This window comes from Marmota flaviventris, chromosome 5, assembly GCF_047511675.1.
Source record: "Marmota flaviventris isolate mMarFla1 chromosome 5, mMarFla1.hap1, whole genome shotgun sequence".
Lineage (NCBI taxonomy): Eukaryota > Metazoa > Chordata > Mammalia > Rodentia > Sciuridae > Marmota > Marmota flaviventris.
This window is the reverse complement of record NC_092502.1, coordinates 115400765-115424578: the sequence shown is the minus strand read 5'-3', so window position 1 is coordinate 115424578 and position 23814 is coordinate 115400765. Positions and strand designations below refer to the sequence as shown.

Below are 23814 nucleotides of genomic sequence, written 5' to 3'. Positions count from 1 at the left end.
TAGGAAAGCACTCTACCACTGAGCTATAACCCCAGCCCCTATTTTATGCTTCTTATAAATATTCTAATAAAAAGTAAAGCTAGTCTCTCTCAAGGAAACCAAACTTAAACTGAACTCAGAAAAAACTTTTTTCTTATTTTTTGCAGACTTTGAATAATGAGATGAGTACAGATGATGATAATGAATATGCAGAAGAAAAGGACAGCTACATCTGTGCAGTGTGTCTGGATGTTTACTTCAACCCTTACATGTGTTACCCTTGCCACCACATCTTCTGTGAGCCCTGTTTACGGACTCTAGCCAAAGACAATCCTGCAAACACTCCCTGCCCATTGTGTCGGACAATTATTTCAAGAGTGTTTTTCCAGACAGGTAACTCTTCTATTCCATTAACATGATTACTAGTTCTTCTAACTACCTTTTTGTTCTTCTTCTAAAGCATTTTGTGAATTCTAAAAAAAAATATTGAAAATCATATAAAGTATATATAATGTGCATTTGTTGCTGTCCAGGTCATAAAACAGTACTTACCCAACTCACAGAACAGTGTGAGAATCAGATGAGAATAGATCATCTGTAATCCCCTGACTGTACACTAAGATTCTTTCTAAAACATCTTAACTAGTTGTTATTGGGTCTTTAAAATAAGAACTTCTCCAGTGTCAAAGAAATTCCATTTGAACAAAACCGTTGATTATTTATTCCTCAAAACTACCTTCTGCTACTATTGATTCTGTGGCCCTTATTATTTCCTCTGGAGTCACAGAGAATAAATCTGTAAATATCTGAGGATAATTATTAAGACTTTAGCCCAAACTCCAAATCTTCTCAGCATAACTAATGTTAAGGTCTTTCTTTTTAATAAGAGAAATATTGTAACAAGGATTTGTTTACCTAATTATCATTTGAAGTTGGAATATAATGCTGCAGTCTGGCTGGGCACAAATGCCGCAGTCTGGCTGGGCACACAATCACGAGCCACCACACAGCTTGTAGGTTCAAACAGCAACTCTTTATTCCTGAACTCACACCAGCCGTCTACAATCACGTTCTGGGGAAATCCATGTTCTCTACCCAAATCCACCCCCACCGGGCTTCTGTCTCCCAAAAATATACTGTCTGAATCCCTTGAGAACTCAAGGGGAACTCAGGCAGCAGGATACGCCCTATTCCCAGCAGGAATAATCTTAAACCTGGAACGCCCTAAACCCGATTATCCTAAACCGGGAACACCCTAATCCGCCCTGGTCCTTGAGCAAGGTCACCTACATTCAGTGTCACTGCAACATGGGGTACGCTGGCAAGGAAATTGTCATACCTACTTGGCTAATGGCTCCCAGCAATATAACACAGTATTTCAAACATATTAATGGAGAGAGAAAAACTAATGACTATGGAACATAAAGAACTATGGTAAAATGATAGAATACACCACTGTGTGCTAAATATTAGGGGGTAAATTTTCTATCTCCAGATTCTTACTTCAGCCATAAAGGAGCCTAATGAGTATCAAAGTATTACTTCATGAATAGTAAAACTAAAGAAAATAGATGGTACATTTTTTCTTGCCTGAAGGAAATCCCAGGACCCATCTGTAGGAGAATCAGATTATTAAAGTTAAGCTTTGGGTATCCTAAGCCAACCAGCTGCATGTAAGTTTAAAAACCTGCTTTAGAGGCTTAGTAATCAAACCATGAAGGGAAATTAAAGGAGCCCATCCCTGATCTGCCTGTGCATGTAGACTGCTGCATAAAATCAGTGTACCAACTTTAGGCAGCTCTAGAGACAAAATAATATGCAAACTACAGTGATTCTACCCAGTTAGAGCAGTGTGATCAGGACACCAGGGTTTCATCATTTACTCCTGTTTTTTGGAGGAAGGCCACGTGAGGGAGGTGGAAAAAGGAAACAAACACTTCCATGAAAAAGCAGAAGTTTACTGGAAATTCCTCTTCTCTGGCCTGTGGCTGGAATTTTAAAGTTTCCTTTCTAATACCAGGTCCCTAGCAGGGTGCTTTGGGTTGAACAAAAGAGAAACACCAGTTATAGCTCTTTCTCAGTGTTATTTCAGGTCAGCTATAAAAAACAACATTTATTTACTAAAAGATTGTTTTGATTGGAAGCAGCTAGGTGGTGTTTAGACTTAGTGTCCCTATTGAAACAGAGCTTGTGTCTCCCTTCTAGGATCTTGTTTAACACTGGCAGGGATCATAAATATTTTTCTCTTTAGGTCTTAAAATAGTAATGGCTAAAGTTTTTCTTGGTTTACTTATTGAAACAACAATTTCATATTCTCTTTTATTTTCAAAATAGTACTTCTAAAATAAATTACATTGGAAATACTTACAGTCATTTCCAGTGAAGACTATGTTTGGCTGTGTACTGTCATTTAAAGACTGATAACAATGTTAACAGGAATATCCTACTTAATTATTTATACTGTACTCAGAAGAAGAATTTGAGATGATTTATAAAATACATTCATTGAAATAGCAGGACAAAGGAATCATGAATAGGAATGGAATATAAAGACAAAGTGAGGATAGGAGGGCAGATACACAAGCCATGTGGCCCTACATCTAACTATAATTAAATGAAGTATTTGGCTTACAGTGTTCAGACTACCTCTAAGATTTCATCTCATGCCAGTAAGAATGGCAGTTATCAAGAATACAGACAGTGGTCACATATAAATTTTAAAAATTAATTTAAAAAATACATCATTATATAATTCCAAAAAAAATACAGACATAAATAAATGTTGGCAAAGATGCAGGGGAAAAGGCATACTCATACATTGCTGGTAGGACTGCAAATTGGAACAACCAACCTAGAAAGCAGTATGGAGATTCCTTAGAAAACTTGGAATGGAACCACCATTTGACCCAGCTATCCCATTCCTTGGTCTATACCCAAAGGACTTAAAATCAGCATACTTGTAGTAATGCAGCTACCTCAATGATCATAGCAGCTCAATTCACAATAGCTGAACTGTGATGCCCTTCAGTATATGAATGGATAAAGAAACTGTGGTATATATACACAATGGAATATTACTCAGCATTAAAAGAGAATAAAATCATGGTATTTGCAGGTAAATGTATGGATCTGAAGAATGTCATGCTAAGTGAAGTAATCCAATCCCAAAAAAACAAAGGCCAGATGTTCTCTCTGATAAGTGGATACTGATCCATGACTGGGCAAGGGGATGGGGAAAATGGGGGAATTTTGATTGGGCAAGGGGAGGGAGGATGCATAGGGGCAGGAAAGATGGTGGAATGAGATGGACATCACTACCCTAGATACATGAATGACTGCACCTATGGTGTGACGCTACATCATGTACAACCAGAGAAATGAAAAGTTGTGCTGTAATTGTGTACAATGAATCAAAATACATTCTGCTGTCATATATACCTAATTAAGATAAATTAATTAATTAATCTAAAAAGTTCAGACTACTTAAGGAAAAATAAAAGAAGGTACATAATTAATTGATTCTCATGCTTCCATTAAAAGAAACATACTAGTTCCTCAAGTTCCTTTTCCTGCTGCTTTACTTTCAGAATTTTTATTTAATTTCTTATCTAGGGCATATTGAGAAGTGGAGTAGCAATGTCCTCAAAAACATTCTTGGAGCAAATGCAATAAAGTTGTCTGACATTATTTCTTATGATATTCTTTGATAAAAGTAAAGGACATATCTTCATGTAAATTAGGGAAACAATATTGGTAGTAGCCAAAAAATATGGTTTAATTTTTTTGGTAAAATTAACTTTTTAAATTTTGTAAATAAATTATAAGCTCAAGATCCCCAATATTTCTACTATTTATAAAGACAACATTTATGAATTGCCTTCCAGAACATTTTATATACATGTGGTTAAAGCTTTTTGTTGTTTCCAAAAAATCAGACATTATACCTGGGATCTTTAATTTGCTTCGTTTGTTTCATTTAAAGCTCCCTGATTCCATCATGTTTTTATTATTTATGGATTTACTTATTGATATTAATGGATAAATATTTGAATATATCACATAGTATTTCCTTGGGATGAATTTTAAGAACTGGAAATGATAGGTAAAACCTATGTTCTTTTAAGGCTATTTGTTATAAAATTATACTCTTGAATTATTGTAAGCAGCAGTACATGAGGGCTTGTTGTCTCTGTAGTACTGGCCATCCCAGTTTTCCTTTCCACATACCTGACTATAAGAATTTTTTTAATTTTTGGTGCCAACTTTTGTTATATATGGAAAATAATTTTCCCTTTTTGCCATTTGCATTTTAATTTTGTTTCAGGTACTGCATGACTGTGCAGAACTTCTATCTTTTTATGTAGTTTCATGTAGTGATCTTTGTCTTTATTATTTACAATTTGAAACAGAATTTTATAAACATACTCTTTACCTCTAGTTATATGAGGTGGTATTTTGTTCTCGATACCTCACATTTATCTCTAGTCTATTTGTTGTGGTGTATAATTTGCTTAAGAATCAAGTACTTTTTGAGGGGCTGGAGCTCAGAGGTAGAGCCCTTGCTTAGTACATGTGAAGCACTGAGTTCAGTCCTCAGCACCACATAAAAAATAAAGGTATTGTATCCATCTACAACTAAAAAAAAAATTAAAGAATAAAGTACTTTTTCCCCATTTAAGCATATATCCTAGCAACATCTATTAAATAGTCTATTCTTTTTATGCAGATTGAATTGTCTTTTAGAAAGCAATATTAAGTATGAATAAATTGTGTGTGTTTCTTGGCAACTGTTCTTTCCATTTATCTTTCTCTCTTGTCCTAAACCATCATTGCACTCATAATTATTGTAGCATTTATATTTTAATAACTCACAAATGAATTAATCTTAATTTTAAGAGGATAATTGACAGTGGATATTTTAATTATATTGATTAGTTCTCAATAAAGTTCTGTAATTTTCTTTCTACAGACAGTGTACATTTATTGTCAGCTTTATGCCTATATATTTCTTGTTTCGTATAGTAAATGCTTGATTTTGGCTGCTTTTTTTGATATTTGGGGAAATTTAGTCTTCCAGTCTTGGATACTTCTGTTAACCATCACCTTACTGAACTTGAGAGTTGTTTACTCAGTGAATGAATAATCTCACCTACCATTTATTTTGTGTATAAACCAGGGCATAGTTATTATCAAAGGTTATTGTCATTCTTGATAGGAACTCAAGATTTTTACAATGAATAAGAGGTCCATTGTAACATAATTCCACTATAGCAACTCAATGGATAGAAATAACATTGAAATTAATTCCAGATTTATTCCACAGAGTGTTCTTTATCAAAATAATTATTTAAGCCTGATCTATAATAGTCACTAGATATGCAATCTTGCTTAAATTTATCCCTATAAAGTACTTAACACTGTTATAAGCAGAGAAGTTGAAGTGGGATAAAATATGTAGAGGAAAGGATAGAGGCATGAATATGTTTTTTAAATGGAGGTCAAGATATACTCTTGAAAGTTCATAGAAAAAAAGAATCAGATTTGTAGTAGGCACTGTTGTTTGTTAATTTGTATCCATAACTTCCTTGTTTCTTCTTAACTTTGAGTATCTCCTCCAAAATCAATCAGGTGGCTCCTTATGTCACATCGCATTCTACTTCTTAGTAATCTGTCCTCTTTGCTAGTAATTGATACACAACTGGGATGTGCATTATTTGGGCCAATAAGATGAGGAAAACGTTTGTTTTTATGTTTAAGATACTTAATGGAAAAGCCATTCTTTGGACATGGACAAAAAAAATGCATAAGAGATAATAGATTTGCTGAACGATATCTTATGATCAAGTGGGGAACTGCCTTAGTATGAAGGCTTTATTTTGATGGCAGAAGTGAGGAAAGACATGAACATGGAATCTTGGTAGCATTGTTGAAAAACTGAGTCAGACAAGTCTGGAATCCAACCTAACTGGGATTCAATTGCTGTGAATCTTCTTTTACATAAAATATTAAATTTATTTACTGATGCAGTTTGGGCAAACTTTCTCTTTCAACTAAGAGCAACTTAACTGATAAAAGCATGCTAGTTATATAACAATCATAAAAATACTAAAAGTGATGATTTTTTTTTTAGGTGAGTACGTATCCTTTTCCAACTTCTATTCTTTCTTTTTTTTATGTATATATCTTTTTTTAAAAATTTTTTATTGTTGGTTGTTCAAAACATTACATAGTTCTTGACATATCATATTTCACACTTTGATTCAAGTGGGTTATGAACTCCCATTTTTACCCCATATATAGATTGCAGAATCACATCAGTTACACATGCATTGATTTACATATTGCCATACTAGTGTCTGTTGTGTTCTGCTGCCTTTCCTATCCTCTACTATCCCCCCTCCCCTCCCCTCCCCTCCCCTCTTCTCTCTCTACCCCCTCTACTGTCATTCATTTCTCCCCCTTGTATTATTTTTCCCTTTCCCCTCACTTCCTCTTGTGTGTACTTTTGTATAACCCTGAGGGTCTCCTTCCATTTCCATGCAATTTCCCTTCTCTCTCCCTTTCCCTCCCACCTCTCATCCCAGTTTAATGTTAATCTTCTTCTACTGCTCTTCGTCCCTACTCTGTTCTTAGTTACTCTCCTTATATCAAAGAAGACATTTGGCATTTGTTTTTTAGGGATTGGCTAGCTTCACTTAGCATAATCTGCTCTAATGCCATCCATTTCCCTGCAAATTCTATGATTTTGTCATTTTTTAATGCAGAGTAATACTCCATTGTGTATAAATGCCACATTTTTTTTTATCCATTCGTCTATTGAAGGGCATCTAGGTTGGTTCCACAGTCTTGCTATTGTGAATTGTGCTGCTATGAACATCGATGTAGCAGTGTCCCTGTAGCATGCTCTTTTTAGGTCTTTAGGGAATAGACCAAGAAGGGGAATAGCTGGGTCAAATGGTGGCTCCATTCCCAGCTTTCCAAGAAATCTCCATACTGCTTTCCAAATTGGCTGCACCAATTTGCAGTCCCACCAGCAATGTACAAGTGTACCCTTTTCCCCACATCCTCGCCAGCACTTGTTGTTGTTTGACTTCATAATGGCTGCCAATCTTACTGGACTGAGATGGTATCTTAGGGGGGTTTTGATTTGCATTTCTCTGACTGCTAGAGATGGTGAGCATTTTTTCATGTACTTATTGATTGACTGTATGTCCTGCTCTGAGAAGTGTCTGTTCAGGTCCTTGGCCCATTTGTTGATTGGGTTGCTTGTTATCTTATTGTCTAATTTTTTGAGTTCTTTGTATACTCTGGATATTAGAGCTGTATCTGAAGTGTGAGGAGTAAAGATTTGTTCCCAAGATGTAGGCTCCCTATTTACCTCTCTTATTGTTTCTTTTGCTGAGAAAAAACTTTTTAGTTTGAGTAAGTCCCATTTGTTGATTCTAGTTATTAACTTTTGTGCTATGGGTGTCCTATTGAGGAATTTGGAGCCTGAACCCACCGTATGTAGATCGTAGCCAACTTTTTCTTCTGTCAGACGGCGTGTCTCTGATTTGATATCAAGCTCCTTGATCCATTTTGAATTAACTTTTGTGCATGGCGAGAGAAAGGGATTCAGTTTCATTTTGTTGCATATGGATTTCCAGTTTTCCCAGCACCATTTGTTGAAGATGCTATCCTTCCTCCATTGCATGCTTTTAGCCCCTTTATCAAATATAAGATAGTTGTAGTTTTGTGGATTGGTTTCTGTGTCCTCTATTCTGTACCATTGGTCCACCCGCCTGTTTTGGTACCAGTACCATGCTGTTTTTGTTACTATTGCTCTGTAGTATAGTTTGAAGTCTGGTATCGCTATACCGCCTGATTCACACTTCCTGCTTAGCATTGTTTTTGCTATTCTGGGTGTTTTATTTTTCCATATGAATTTCATGATTGCTCTCTCTATTTCTACAAGAAATGCCGTTGGGATTTTGATTGGCATTGCATTAAACCTATAGAGAACTTTGGGTAATATCGCCATTTTGATGATGTTAGTTCTGCCTATCCATGAACAGGGTATATTTTTCCATCTTCTAAGATCTTCTTCTATTTCTCTCTTTAGGGTTCTGTAGTTTTCATTGTATAAGTCTTTCACCTCTTTTGTTAGGTTGATTCCCAAGTATTTTATTTTTTTTGAAGATATTGTGAATGGAGTGGTTGTCCTCATTTCCATTTCAGAGGATTTGTCGCTGATATACAGGAATGCCTTTGATTTATGCGTGTTGATTTTATATCCTGCCACTTTGCTGAATTCATTTATTAGCTCTAATAGTTTCTTTGTAGACCCTTTTGGGTCTGCTAGGTATAGAATCATGTCATCAGCAAATAGTGATAATTTAAGTTCTTCTTTTCCTATTTTTATGCCTTTAATTTCTTTCGTCTGTCTAATTGCTCTGGCCAGTGTTTCGAGAACTATGTTGAACAGAAGTGGAGAGAGAGGGCATCCCTGTCTTGTTCCAGATTTTAGAGGGAATGCCTTCATTTTTTCTCCATTCAGAATGATGCTAGCCTGAGGCTTAGCATAGATTGCTTTTACAATATTGAGGTATGTTCCTGTTATCCCTAGTTTTTCTAGAGTTTTGAACATAAAGGGATGCTGTACTTTGTCGAATGCTTTTTGCGCATCTATCGAGATGATCATATGGTTCTTATTTTTAAGTCTATTGATGTGGTGAATAACATTTATTGATTTCCGTATATTGAACCAGCCTTGCATCCCAGGGATGAATCCTACTTGATCATGGTGCACAATTTTTTTGATATGTTTTTGTATCCGATTCGCCAGAATTTTATTGAGGATTTTTGCATCTAGTTTCATTAGAGATATTGGTCTGTAGTTTTCTTTCTTTGAAGTGTCTTTGTCTGGTTTAGATATCAGGGTGATGTTGGCCTCGTAGAATGAATTTGGAAGTTCTCCCTCTTTTTCTATTTCCTGAAGTAGCTTGAAAAGTATTGGTATTAGATCCTCTTTAAAGGTTTTGTAAAACTCTGCTGTATACCCATCCGGTCCTGGGCTTTTCTTAGTTGGTAGTCTTTTGATGGTTTCTTCTATTTCCTCAATTGATATTGGTCTGTTTAGGTTGTCTATGTCCTCCTGACTCAGTCTGGGCAGATCATATGACTTAAGAAATTTATCTATGCCTTCACTATCTTCTAATTTATTGGAGTATAAGGGTTCAAAATAATTTTTGATTATCTTCTGTATTTCTGAAGTGTCTGTTGTGATATTACCTTTTTCATCCCGTATGCTAGTAATTTGATTTCTCTCTCTTCTTCTCTTCGCTAGCATGGCTAAGGGTCTGTCAATTTTGTTTATTTGTTCAAAGAACCAACTTTTAGTTTTGTCAATTTTTTCAATTGTTTCTTTTGTTTCGATTTCATTAATTTCAGCTCTGATTTTAATTATTTCTTGCCTTCTACTTCTTTTGCTGTTGTTTTGCTCTTCTTTTTCTAGGATTTTGAGATGAAGTATGAGATCATTTATTTGTTGGTTTTTTCTGTTTTTAAGGAATGAACTCCAAACAATGAATTTTCCTCTTAGAACTGCTTTCAATGTGTCCCATAGATTCCGATATGTTGTGTCTGTGTTTTCATTAATCTCTAAGAATTTTTTAATTTCCTCCTTGATGTCTTCTATAACCCATTGATCATTCAGTAACCTATTGTTCATTCTCCAAGTGATGTATGCTTTTTCCTTCCTTCTTTTATCATTGATTTTCAGTTTCATTCCATTACGATCAGATAAGATGCATGGTATTATCTCTACTCCTTTATATTGTCTAAGAGTTGCCCTGTGACATAATATGTGATCTATTTTTGAGAAGGATACATGTGCTGCTGAGAAAAAAGTGTAACTGCTTGATGTTGGGTGGTATATTCTATATATGTCAATTAAGTCTAGGTTATTAATTGTGTTATTGAGTTCTATAGTTTCCTTATTCAACTTTTGTTTGGAAGATCTGTCCAGTGGCGAGAGAGGTGTGTTGAAGTCTCCCATGATTATTGTATGGTGGTCTATTAGACTCTTGAACTTGAGAAGAGTTTGTTTGATGAACATAGCTGCACCATTGTTTGGGGCATATATATTTATGATTGTTATGTCTTGTTGGTGTATGGTTCCCTTGAGCAGTATGTAGTGTCCCTCTTTATCCCTTTTGATTAACTTTGGCTTGAAATCTATTTTATTTGATATGAGTATGGACACTCCTGCTTGTTTCCGAAGTCCATATGAGTGATATGATTTTTCCCCTCCTTTCACCTTCAGCCTATGTATGTCTTTTCCTATCAAATGCGTCTCCTGTAGGCAGCATATTGTTGGGTCTTGTTTTGTGATCCATTCTACTAGCCTGTGTCTCTTAATTGGTGAGTTTAAGCCATTAACATTTAGGGTTATTATTGAGATATGGGTTGTTCTTCCAGCCATATTTGTTTATTTCTGTTACTAAACATGGTTTGTTTTCCTCTTTGATTATTTTCCACCCCTTTACTGTCCTACCTCCCACTGTTGGTTTTCATTGTTATTTTCCATTTCCTCTTCCTGTAATGTTTTGCCGAGGATGTTTTGAAGAGATGGTTTTCTAGCTGCAAATTCTTTTAACTTTTGTTTATCGTGGAAGGTTTTAATTTCATCTTCCATCCTGAAGCTTAATTTCGCTGGATACACAATTCTTGGTTGGAACCCATTTTCTTTCAGTGTTTGAAATATGTTATTCCAGGATCTTCTAGCTTTCAGAGTCTGTGTTGAAAGATCAGCTGTTATCCTGATTGGCTTACCCCTAAATGTAATCTGCTTCCTTTCTCTTGTAGCTTTTAAAATTTTCTCCTTATTCTGTATGTTGGGCATCTTCATTATAATGTGCCTAGGTGTGGATCTCTTATGAATTTGCACATTCGGCGTCCTGTAGGCTTCTAGGATTTGGGATTCTGTCTCATTCTTCAAGTCTGGGAAGTTTTCTTGTATTATTTCATTGAATAGATTGCTCATTCCTTTGGTTTGGAGTTCTGTACCTTCCTGTATCCCAATGACTCTTAAGTTTGGTCTCTTAATGTTATCCCATATTTCTTGGATGTTCTGCTCATGGTTTCTTAACAGTCTTGCTGAGCTGTCTATGTTCTTTTCAAGTTGAAATGCTTTGTCTTCGTTGTCTGATGTTGTATCTTCTAAGTGTTCTACTCTGCTGGTAGTATTCTCCATTGAGTTTTTAAGTTGGTTTATTGCTTCCTGCATTTCTAGGATTTCTGTTTGTTTGTTTTTTTATAACCTCTATCTCCCTGTATAGTTGATCCTTTGCTTCCTGGATTTGTTTGCGTAATTCATTGTCGAAGTGATCTTTCATTGTCTGATTTTGCTGTCTAATGTCTTCCTTGATACTCCAGATCATCTGAAGCATGTATATCCTGAATTCTTTATCTGACATTCCATCTGCTGCAGCTGTTACCTCTTGTAAAGTTGAGTTGACCTGCATTGCTTGTGTTCCTTTCTTTCCTTGTCTTTTCATACTGCTTGCGTTTCTTTCTGCTTGGTGAAACTGTTGAGTTTTTGAAATGTTTTTTTCCCGTATATATTTATCTTGCTCTTGTATAGTTGAAAAGTTTCCCTTGCAGGGTCGGGCGGCGGTCTGCCTACCTTGCAGGCACGGGCGGTGTCTCTGCTCTGCCCCTCCTCCAATTGGGGTGACGTGTCCAGCACGCCGGCGGGTCGCTGGGCTTATTCTGGGCGTGGGAGGCGGTTCTGCTCTGCCCTTACTCCAATTGGGGTGTCGTGACTACCACGCTGGCAGGTCACTGGGCCTGTTCTGGGCGCGGGCGGCGGCTCTGCCCTGCCCCTCCTACCACGCCCGCGGACCGCTGGGCCTGATCTGCAGGTTGGTCGCAGGTCTGCCCACCCTGCGGGCATGGGTGGCGGTTCCGCTCCGCCCCCACTCCAGTTGGGGTCACGTGACCACCACACCGGCGGGGCCTGATCCGGTCACTGGCGAAGGCTCTGCTCTGCCCCTACTCCAGTTGGGGTGACGTGTGTACCACGCTGGCAGGCCGCTGGGCCTGACCCGCCAGTCTGTCACAGGTCTGCTTACCTTGCAGGCGCGGGCGGCGGCTCTGCCCTGCCCCTCCTACCACGCCCGCGTACCACTGGGTCGCAGGTCTGCCCACCTTGCGGGCGTGGGTGGCGGCTCCGCTCCGCCCCCTCTCCAATTGGGGGTCACACGACCACCACCCCGGCGAGCCGCTGGGCCTGCTCCGGGCGCGGGCGGCGGCCCCGCTCCTCCCCTCTGGCTCGAAGACAATGCTAGAAGGACTCGGGTGTCTGTGACTCACCCTCCCTACCAGGAGACCACCTGTTTCTGTCGCCGCTGGTATTGATGAAGTTCTCTCCTCCGCCGCTTTCTGATGACATCAGATCTCTGCCATGTTGGTATCCTATGCGTATGGCAGCACTTAGTTCCCTTTGCCGGGTGACCAAAGCAACGGGTGAGTCCTGACCAGCCCTCACAGGCCCCGTCTCAGTCCTGTTGCCACTGCCCACGAAGGCTCGGTTGGTATTTACCTCCACAGTACTCAGCAGGACCCGGACCGAGAAGCAGTTTCCGCGGGCTCCTTAGCCCTGGGCCAGAGCAGTTCCGGGAGCCGGAACTTGGCCGCTCCGTGCTCGGTGTATGCTCCGATAAGAGCAGGCTCCTAGAAGCAGTCTCCGCGGGTCATCTAGCACTGAGCCTGAGTAATCTGTCTGCAAGCCGCAGGAGAATGGCAGCCTGAAATTACCTGTTCTGTGGCTGAATGAGCTGCGGTCAGTCGAAAACAGGGATGGTGACGTCAGCTCTCCAAGATGGTGGCCGCTGGCCTCCTCTGTGGTCTGACCAGTGTGGAGAACCGAATTGGACCGCTTCCTTCCCCCGTCTCGAACCCAGAATTCAGCACTGAGTACGGTGCTTGCACGGCTGGCAGACACTGCAGCGCTGTATACCTGCGTCGCTATCTCTTCGTTTCCCAGCGCGCGCTGCAGACTCTAGCCGCGGGGCGATTTGCTGAATAAGCAGTGTTACCCTCCATGCGACAAATCTCTCGCGTTTGAGTCCCCGCAGTCGATCCTCGTGCGATGGAAATCCTTCCTCCAGGTTCTGGAGCACCCCACTATTGCTGGAAATTCCTAACAAGATAGCCTTTAGCAGTCCTGACTCATCATTCTCCCACACAGTGACGCGGCACACGGGGGCAATGCACTCCCCTCGCTGCCATCTTCCTATTCTTTCTAAAAGTGATGATATAATTCACAAAAATTTGACAGAAATGAAGGGAAGATGATGTTTAAAAGAATTTTAATCTTCTTAGAAGGAAGTCAGTAACATTTAAAGTTGATAAAACAAGAAAACCAAAGTAGATTCTGGGATGGTGGTATGAGAAGTCAGTGTAACCCAACCCCCTACCAACATAACCCATTTAGCTGTTAAAAGTGATTTAAAAAAAAATCAGTGTCTTGAGAGTAACCTAAGAACATAGAGCAAATGAAAAAGGATTTATTCAAAAATATCTACCAAAAGCTACCACTTTATAGGTACAAATAGCCTGGAGCATTTGAGACAGGAATAGCTTTCAAACCCCTTACTGCCAATTCAATGTAACAGAAACTCTGCTCTAGTTGGGTGTATCAGAAAGATGGGATTCCCTCCATTCAATCACCAATCTCTAGGTCTAGGACTCAGTTTCACCCTAGGGAGAAACAGACCACTGACATATTTCATCCTTCTAGCTTCATATTGTAGAAGATATATTACAGATATGCTCAGCAGACAGGACTGGTGCTCCCTGCTCCACCTATCCCCCACTTACAGGGTGGAAGTGCTACTTTAGGCACGGCAGTCTGACTATACTGAGTCCTACTCTCCTTCACCCAAATTTGCTCACAGATAGAGGTTTCAAGCAAGGAGAATCAAGCCAACCCCCAAAACATCAGAAACTACCATTCCTGTTCATGTCTCTCTTATAGAATAGTGTTCTCATGCTTAAAGAAACTAACCACTTTCCCTGTGCCCAGCACCAGTAAAATAGTGCAGAGGTTCTGCCTGGAGATAGAGCGGGGTCAGACAAAAAGACCAGAGAGCTCTGCAGCTGTAACAGAACTGACTATGGAGAGGTTCATACCAAAGTATGTTGTTGAAAACAATAGATTTCTTAGTGTTGAACAATTAAGGAGAGGTTGATACCTCTATACCTCTAGTAACAAAAAGAAAAACAGTAAATAAATTAGAACTTCAAATGATAATCAGGGAAAGAAACCATGAAGAAGTGTCTTCCTAGGGTGGAGTGAGCCTCAAAGGCTGGCAACACATAAACAAGCCATGATATAAACAAGCATTTTGAGGAGTGGGGTCATACAAGGGAGAAAGGAGGAATCCCTCAGCCAAGGAAATTACAATCATCTTGGAACATAGACATTTTTTCTTAAATTGACTTTTTATAGCCTTCATGCCATACATGTTACTTCTTTCATTGTGGACTTATTCTGGGAATCCTTTTGCCAGCATGCTTACTAACAGACTCAAAGTCCATGTGGAGGCACCCAGCCCATAGTTACATAAAAGATGAAAGTGACTCAGGTGCTGCTGGAGGATCCATAGGGTCCAAACAACATATATACTTATTGTGAAATTATGCTTTCATCCCCTTCCCTTTCACAATGCACCCAAACCTTAGTAAGGAAGATTCCCATCCTTGTTCCATTATTTTCCTCTCTTCAACCTTCATTTCTATTTTGTCTTTGTCCCTACCCTGCAGCTTCATCACTCCTGGGATGTGCTGATGAGGAGATGTAGTGAGGGACTCTATTGGTAAAACAAAAGGAAATAGCTAATTTTCTACCTTGTCTTTTAAAGTGCCAAACAAACTAAGAATATTATATTTAAGCTAACCTGGAATTTTTAAGCATTGAGTAGGCCTGTGATTTTTTTTTCATCAGGGTATTTTTACTATCACAATAACTGGAAAATGTTACTGACATTTTGTCAACCAGGCAGGGATGATAGATATTTTGTAGCATTTGGGCTAGTCCCTCACAATGAAGATTCATCCTATGTTCCAGATGACTTTCTAATGTCCTGTGAGACTTTTGCCAGGATATACAGCTTATCTACAGAAATCACACTTCCTCTTTTTATCTACCATGATCATCTATAATTCATCTTGGCCTATTGTCTATATTCCCACTAGTTAAGACCATTTCACATTTTCTCTTATTCTGTACCAATAAGCCTGGTATGTTAATTCTTATGGTAATGTCATTTTGTACTTCCTTCCATCCATACCTCTACTCTTTCATTTTTCTGTTCATCTTATACAGAATAATTTCTGTCTCCAAAAGCCATACTAATTTCTTACCTGACCATGTCATGATGTCTTCTAGTGTAGCCCTTCTCAAACTTTAATATATGGAAACATATTATTTTTATATTTTTATTATAAAAAGGAAATTGCAAAATAAGCACAATATTTAGACATATTCTTTAAACAACTGTCATTTTTGTACCACCTTTACAAATTTTACTGTACCCACATACCATGTGAATATTTTTTTCTTAAGGACTTTTTTTATATCAACATAATATTTTTTCTTGAGTACATTTTTTGGCTGCATGGTTAACAATATCCTTGTGAATTTATTGATTTATTTACTTATATACCTTATAAAGAGTTAGCTATGAAAATTTTAAATATATTAATTCATTCAGTTTTATCCAAAATCATTTCATATATAACTGGTGTTTTGCAGAGCAGTGTCTGATAAACTAACTCATATATGGAGATTAGTCTGTAGAAAAAAAAAAGAACAAAACAAACAAACAAACAAAAGAAAAAACCCAGACAATAAAACTGTCTCCCCAGGGATGATAGATGGATAGAACATATCATTGTTATTGAAACTGACCTCAGTCTTCTGAGTTCAAGAGATCCTCCCAGCTCAGAATGCTGAGTAGCTTATACTACAGGTTGTTTTAGGTTTTGTTTTTGTTTTTGTTTTCTAAGCTCTATTACACATTTTGATGTTTCATTTTTCAGTCTTTGCTTTTTTAAGCATTTGAAAGTTTTACTTTGACTACTTTAAAAAATAACTAAACCAGACAGCAGCATTGTGAATAACAATGAGAAGGAAGAATGAGGTCCTGTTTCTTTCCACCTCAGAAGACAAAATCATGGGTTCTTTGAAGCCAAGGATGGATGCAATGATCACCTTTTGAGGAGACACTAATATATTCCTATCCATATTTTTAAAAGCTTTTTGCTATATCCTAAAGTGTAACTTTACAAACAAAATAATAACAAATATCCACAAACATGTAAGATACTTAGTGTTTTGTCTGTGTGATAATAAGAGCTTAATAAAAGTTATAGTTAAGTTTGGCTTAGCTTGATAAAATTCCTTTTGGCCTTTTCATCCCTCTCACATTGGGATGACCAGTTACTCTTGAGTAATGAATCATTTGTTGAAATGATTTTTCAATGTCCTAAAGCCACTGAAGGACATCAGTAAGCACAAGGTAAACACAATTTCTCAAGGCAAAAAGTTTTGATAAATAATCTAACCTAAGAAAATCTGTCTTCTGTGCTAAAGGTTAAAAAAAATGATGATAACAACTCTTTCTTTATTCTAGTACATAAAGTTATATTTAATTGTATTACATTTAATATAACATTAATTATATTACATTTATAAGTACCAATTCTAAATAGGATTCTTCTGTTAAAATGGGTAAATGCTAAAATAGGAACTCCTAAATATTAAACATCTGCTAAGCATAAATTGCTTTCTATAATGACTAAGATATTATAGTTCATTTTGACAATGTGAAAAATAAATTTGGTGTTTTTGTTTTTGTCTCTGTTTTATGTGTATCTGTCATCAGGCTACATATTCAGCTAGAGAATGAAACTTCCCAAACTATATTTTAACCTTGAATGATCCACTAGGAGAAAATATAAAAAAAATCAGATGCATTCAGAGCATACATAGATAAGTTTTTGTCAGTATTAAATGAAATATTCCTGTTGGGCTCCCCTTTCCATCATGCACACCTTCTCTTACCTCCAAATCCCTTAGGATATTCAGTTACTGGTAGACATTCAGCCACCAGATAGTGAGGGCCTGTAAGGTCTCAAAAGCTACCTCTACAATTTAAACACTTAGTTTGAACTGTGATTCAAACGGATAATTTTCTGTGTATATAAACCATAACAGCATATCCAATTTTTTCTCTAACTCAGATCCAAATTTTTCTCTAACTCATGTTTTTACTTTAAAAACATCTGAGTGTCTTGCATGGATACAAAATGAATTTCATCAGATGTGTTAGGGTCCCTTTGCAAGTGTAACTTTCTTGCCCTTCTGGCAGAGGTACAAAGTAAACATTGCCCCAAGAGTTCCTGAAAATAGCTTTGAGGTAGTTGGTGGATTTTCATTGTATAGCAACAAAATAGGTTCTAGCCAGATATATTAACACTTCTCCATTCCTGTGTAAAGGAAGGTTCTAAGATGTCTTTGACACAGCATCCTAATTCACCTTACTCTTAATCTGTTCAAAATTACAAAGAAAACTATGTTATATTATGTACCTTACAAAATAGTAAAAGCAGCACATTAAGGGATGAGTAAAAAGAGGCTAATCAAAAAGTTCTAAAGATCACTTCACAAGATATTATTAAACCACAAGCTATGATAAATAATGGGGATTTAGCATCAGGTGGTAAAGGTTGTTTCTTTTATGGTACCCAAGTGCCCTTTACTACTCATTATTTTCTAGAACCAAATAATGCCTATGAACTGCATACACAGCATCTATTGAAATGCGGGAGAGTTGGATACCCATTCATGCTAAGGATCCCTTCTAAATTTATAATTCAAATCTCTTGGAGAATTAACCTTGTTGTTATTAATATTGTTATAATGTTACAAATTTCCTTTGGGATAAGATCATGTTTTTATACTTCGTCTCTCTGGAAAAAAGTGAAAAATTATGTATCAAACAACATAGAACCAAGACAGGAATTGTGAAAAAAAGCTTTTATAATAATGAAAATAATTTAAATTGGGTAAACAAGACATTTAATAATATGAATGAGATGACTGAACACACATCTCTAGCCTCTTAAATTAGAACATAATACTATTGGGTCCACTTAAATGACTTGTGCCTATATTTATAATAATTTTAGCATATTCCCCTTCTGAATAAGACTCATAAGTCACCTGAAAAAACATTATCAGAGCACTTAACCATTTAATTTTAGGATTGTCTTTTTATTAGATATATTGGTTTAAAAATAGTTAACATTTAAATGAAAAGCTGAAATCAATGTGGTAAACTTTATTGGTACTATCTATTTCAAAATTATCATAATACATATGTAGTTGTGCCTTCATTATTGTTAGATATAATACCATAAAAGTTTATGGAATTACACCATGTAATAACTTGTATTATGATTGTATGTAGTGGGTAATTGACTTTTGTATTCAGCCATGTCAAGAAAACTAGAATTCTTTTATCCTGACAATCATGTACTTTTTTGATGATAGCATCACACAAAGATGTTGCTATTTCCACTGCTACTGCCACCAAATTTTACAAAGTATTATAGGAGGTCCAACATGGCGGCGGGCGGAGAGGCAGCATTTTCGATACCCCCCCAGTGATGGGGTCATAAAGATGCATAGATAACGCTTAGATTCTACCAACGGAGAATCTCCTAGCAAAATTCCACTGAAGAGAGACTGGCCGGGAGCTACTAGGATTTTTTGAAGCGACAGATTGCCCCAGACGAGCGAATCCCTGCCAGGAGACGCAGAGGTCCAGATCCGCCAGCCACAGTCCGCGCACCGCGGCGCGGCTGCTGGCCCGTCCGCCAGCAGCAAACGTGACTGGGTCCCGCTAGCCTCCGAGACGCAGCTTGGCAGGAAGAAGTCTTTAGCCAAGCCTTCATGAAATAGCGAGCTGGGAGCTGAAGCCAACCAGGGACGGACCAGTCCCACCCCTCCCTTGGGACACTCCAGCAAGGAGCCTGGGGCCCGCCATAACAGAGAGGTGACGTCATCCGAGTTCGGCTGACGGAATTCCTTCCCAGCAGAATCCACTTTAGCAGGTGTGTGACTCCCTCCCCATCCAGATACAAGCAGCCAGGAAACTTCATGGACCTCTCAGGGGTCGTGTCAGTAGGGAAGCAGAGGGGATCCCCGACCCCCAACCCCCCATATCACCAGCGGTGACTCCCAAGGTCTTAGCCGCCAGTTTACCACAGAACTGGGGCTTAAATGGGACATGCGGTGGGGCTACAAGTGTAACTAGGTCTCTGGGGAACTGCTTCTGGTGAACAGGACCTGGCTGGCTGGCTGACAGGAAGAAGTGGGGGGAAGGGCCGGAGTAGTGTAACAGCTCTGGACTGACAAATCTGAGAGACTCCCAGGAGACTCCTTACAGGGATTGCTATGGGCAGGTAGAGAGCAGAAGCTCCGCTCAGAGGGCACAGCTCCGCCTACTGGAAGAGAAGAAAATGGATCTCTAAGACTTCAATATTTTTTTTCTTCTTCTCTCTCTGTTCCTTTCTCCCCTTTTCCTTCTCTCTTTCTTTCCCTTTTCAAGTTTTATTGTTCTTTTCATTCTCCTCTAATCTCTCTCTCTCCTTCTTTCTTTTTAAGAGCACCTTCATTCCCCTACCCCCCAACTTTCATCCCAAGCATTACGTCTTCCATTACGTGTAATTGTCTAAATGCAAATAGGTGAATGTCTTGAGGCTGTCTATAGGGCTTCTAAATACCTACATACTACCAACACCCTGATCCAATTGCCTGTTAGTATCCACCTTCAGTAGAGCAATCTTCTAAAGTAGCCAAGACATACTAACCCTCGTACCATCATAGCACCTAACCTAAACATATAGTCCTAAGAACAAACAACAAATCACTATATGCATACAGAACCTGGAAGCCTTTTATGAATTGAATGAATCAGCTTTAAAGTACAATAAAGCCCAGCATTTCTAGACATAATCTCCCACCACAAAGGAGAGACAACAGAGATATACAAAGCCAAAACAAATGTATAGGAGAAAGCAGTTACAAAGCAGTCAAACAGAGCTGGAAAGTAACGTGAACAACATGAAAAATCAATGGAAAAAAGGACTACAAACAATGCAGGACAACTTAAATCTACAGGAGGACCTAGAAGCATTAGAAACATGGACAGGGAAAGAAATCAAGGCATACCTAACTCAGATGGAACGGAATATTAGAGAAGACATGAGACAGCAAGTCCAAGCATTGAAAGTATATTTTGAAAACGAACTAAACAAACAAATTCAAACTGCAAAGAACGAGCTTTACCAGGAGATAGAGATTAAAAAAAAAAAAAAACAAACAGTAATCCTAGAAATGCAAGAAACCATAAACCAGATTAAAAACTCTAACGAGAATATTACAAATAGACTAGATCAAATAGAAGTCAGAACATCAGATAATGAAGACAAAGTTTATCAACTTGAAAAGAATATAGTCAACACAGAAAAGATGCTTAAATCTCATGAGCAATCTATCCAAGAGATATGCGATCTCATAAAAAAAAACAAATTTGAGAGTCATTGGGATAGAAGAAGGCACAGAGGATCAAACCAAAGGAATGGACAACTTATTAAATGAAATAATCCTAGAAAACTTCCCAGAGATGAAAGATGGAAAGGATTGCCAAATCCTGGAAGCCTACAGGACCCCAAACATCCAAAACCGTAATAGACCAACTCCAAGACATATAATTATGAAGATAGCTAACATACAGAACAAGGAGAGAATATTAAAAGCTACGAGAGAAAGGAGGCAGATTACATTCAGGGGTAAACCAATTAGGTTAACGACTGATTTTTCATCACAGACTTTGAAAGCGAGAAGATCCTGGAACAACGTATTTCAAAATGCTGAAAAATAATGGATTCCAACCAAGAATATTGTATCCAGCAAAATTAAGCTTCAGATTTGGCAATGAAATTAAAATCTTTCACGATAAACAAAAGCTAAAAGAATTCGCAGCCAGAAAACCAGCACTGCAAAGCATTTTGAGCAAAATACTACAAGAAGAGGAATTGAAAAATGGTGCCCAAAACTAACAGTGGGAGGTATCTCAGTAAAGGGGGAGAAAAATAACCAAAGAGGAAAAACTAGCCAAACTAAAATAAATAAATAAATAAACATGACTGGAAGTACAAACCATAATTCAATTGTAACCTTAAATGTTAATGGCTTAAATTCACCAATCAAGAGACATAGGCTAGTAACCTGGATTAAAAAAACAAATCCAACAATATGCTGCCTTCAGGAGACTCATATGATAGGAAAAGACATACACAGGCTGAAGGTGAAAGGTTGGGAAAAATCATACCACTCATATGGCCCTCGGAAGCAAGCAGGAGTGGCCATACTCATATCGAATAAAATCAACTTCAAACCTAAGTTAATCAAAAGGGATAAAGAAGGACACTATATACTGTTAAAAGGAACCATCCACCATCAAGACATAACAATTATCAATTTGTATGCACCGAACAATGGTGCTGCAACGTTCATAAAACCAACTCTTCTCAAGTTCAAGAGTCAAATAGACCACAACACAATAATTATGGGGGACTTCAACACACCGCTCTCACCATTGGACAGATCCTCTAGACAAAAGCTGAACAAAGAAACTATAAAACTCAATAACGCAATCAATAACCTAGACTTAACCGACATTTATAGAATATATCAACCATCATCAAGTGGATACACGTTCTTCTCAGCAGCACATGGATCCTACTCAAAGATAGACCATATATTATGCCATAGGGCGACTCTCAGTAAATATTAAAGGTGTGGAGATAATACCATGCACCATATCTGATCATAATGGAATGAAACTGGATGTCAATGATAAAAGAAGGAAGGAAAAATCCTACATCACATGGAAAATGAACAATATGTTACTGAATGATCAATGGGTTACAGAAGACATAAAGGAGGAGATAAAAAAAAATTCTTAGAGACAAATGACAATACAGACACAACATACCGGAATCTATGGGACACAATGAAAGCGTTGGCGAGGATGTGGGGAAAAGGGTATACTTGTACACTGCTGGTGGGACTGCAAATTGGTGAGGCCAATTTGGAAAGCAGTATGGAGATTCCTGGGAAAGCTGGGAATGGATCCACCATTTGACCCAGCTATCACCCTTCTCGGACTATTCCCTGAGGATCTTAAAAGAGCGTACTATAGGGATACTGCCACATCAATGATCATAGCAGCACAATTCACAATAGCTAGACTGTGGAACCAACCTAGATGCCCTTCAATAGATGAATGGATTAAAAAAATGTGGCATCTATACACAATCGAGTATTACGCAGCACTAAAAAATGACAAAATCATAGAATTTGCAGGGAAATGGATGGCATTAGAACAGATTATGCTAAGCGAAGCTAGCCAATCCTTAAAAAACAAATGCCAAATGTCTTCTTTGATATAAAGAGAGCAACTAAGAACAGAACAGGGAGGAAGAGCATGAGGAAAAGATTAACATTAAACAGAGACGAGTGGGGGAGAGAAAGGGAAAGAGAAGGGGAAGCATATGGAAATGGTAGGAGACCCTCAATGTTACACAAAATTACATATAAGAGGTTGTGAGGGGAAGGGGGGGACAAGGGAGAGAATTAAACAACAGCAGATGATGTAGAGAGGGAAGATGAGAGGGGAGGGGAAGGGGGACAGTAGGGGATAGGAAAGGCAGCAGAATACAACAGTCACTAATATGGCATTATGTAAAAATTGTGAATGTGTAACTGATGTGATTCTGCAGTTTGTATTTGGGGTAAAAATGGGAGTTCATAACTCACTTGAATCAAATGTATGAAAGATGATATGTCATGAGCTTTGTAATGTTTTGAACAACCAATAAAAAAAAACCAAAGTATTATAATTTGAATAGACTTAAGAGCTTCCCTGGATATTCACTTTTTTATCTTTTTCTAGCATACTCAACAATATTAAATATTGATTATATCTAATAAGTTATCACATATATAATAAGCTACATTGACTCCCTAATAGTAACTTTTGCTGAGAAGAGGATACAGATGTTTTGCATCACCTTTTACACTGCTTCCAAATTTTTCTTAGTGTTTCTTCGAACTATTTTAGGAAATGTAGTTTTTGAATATTTAATTGATTGCTAAAACTTAACGTTTCCAAGCTCAAATGACACTGAAATGGAGCAACACAATCCATAGAAAGAAAAACACCCTTGGGTAAGGTTATTACAGTTTTATACAAGAACAAGATAAGGCTTAAAATATTTAAATAAATTCAGATAATTTTAGAACAGAAAAGGGATTAAGATCATTTCATCAGTGGCTGTCAAATCTAGCTATGCATCAGAATCACTTAAGGAGCTCATTAGAAAGCACAGATTCCTATATCACAAGCACAGCACTTCTGCTTCAATTTTGGGTAAAATCATAGAATTTTTCTTTTTAACAAGTAGCTTAGGTGCATAGCCAGGTATTTTGGAATCACCACTGTAATATAATGCCTTACACATAGGAGTTACATTTAATTCATCTCTGTAATCCTAGGTAGATTAGCAAAGTGCCAGGTTCATGGCAGAAGACAGGGCAGAAAGTTGGTTTAAAAAAAATTCCATGAAAAGCATTAGAATCTAGATCTTAATTGGCTGGCCCAGAAATGGTAGGATAAGAACTTCAGATCCTATCTTTTCTAACAGTCATTTATTCAT

The 23814-nt window shown here is 37.9% G+C and overlaps 1 protein-coding gene across 1 annotated transcript in view; it reads left to right on the top strand.

Annotated features, from left to right (window-relative positions):
* The window catches only part of Rnf180 (ring finger protein 180), a 220515-nt gene that overhangs the window by 148647 nt on the left and 48054 nt on the right, over positions 1 to 23814 (top strand). Inside the window, exon 6 of the mRNA XM_027951641.2 lies at positions 147 to 372. Coding sequence (XP_027807442.2) covers positions 147 to 372 — 226 coding nt within the window. The remainder of the gene's footprint in view (positions 1 to 146; positions 373 to 23814) is intronic.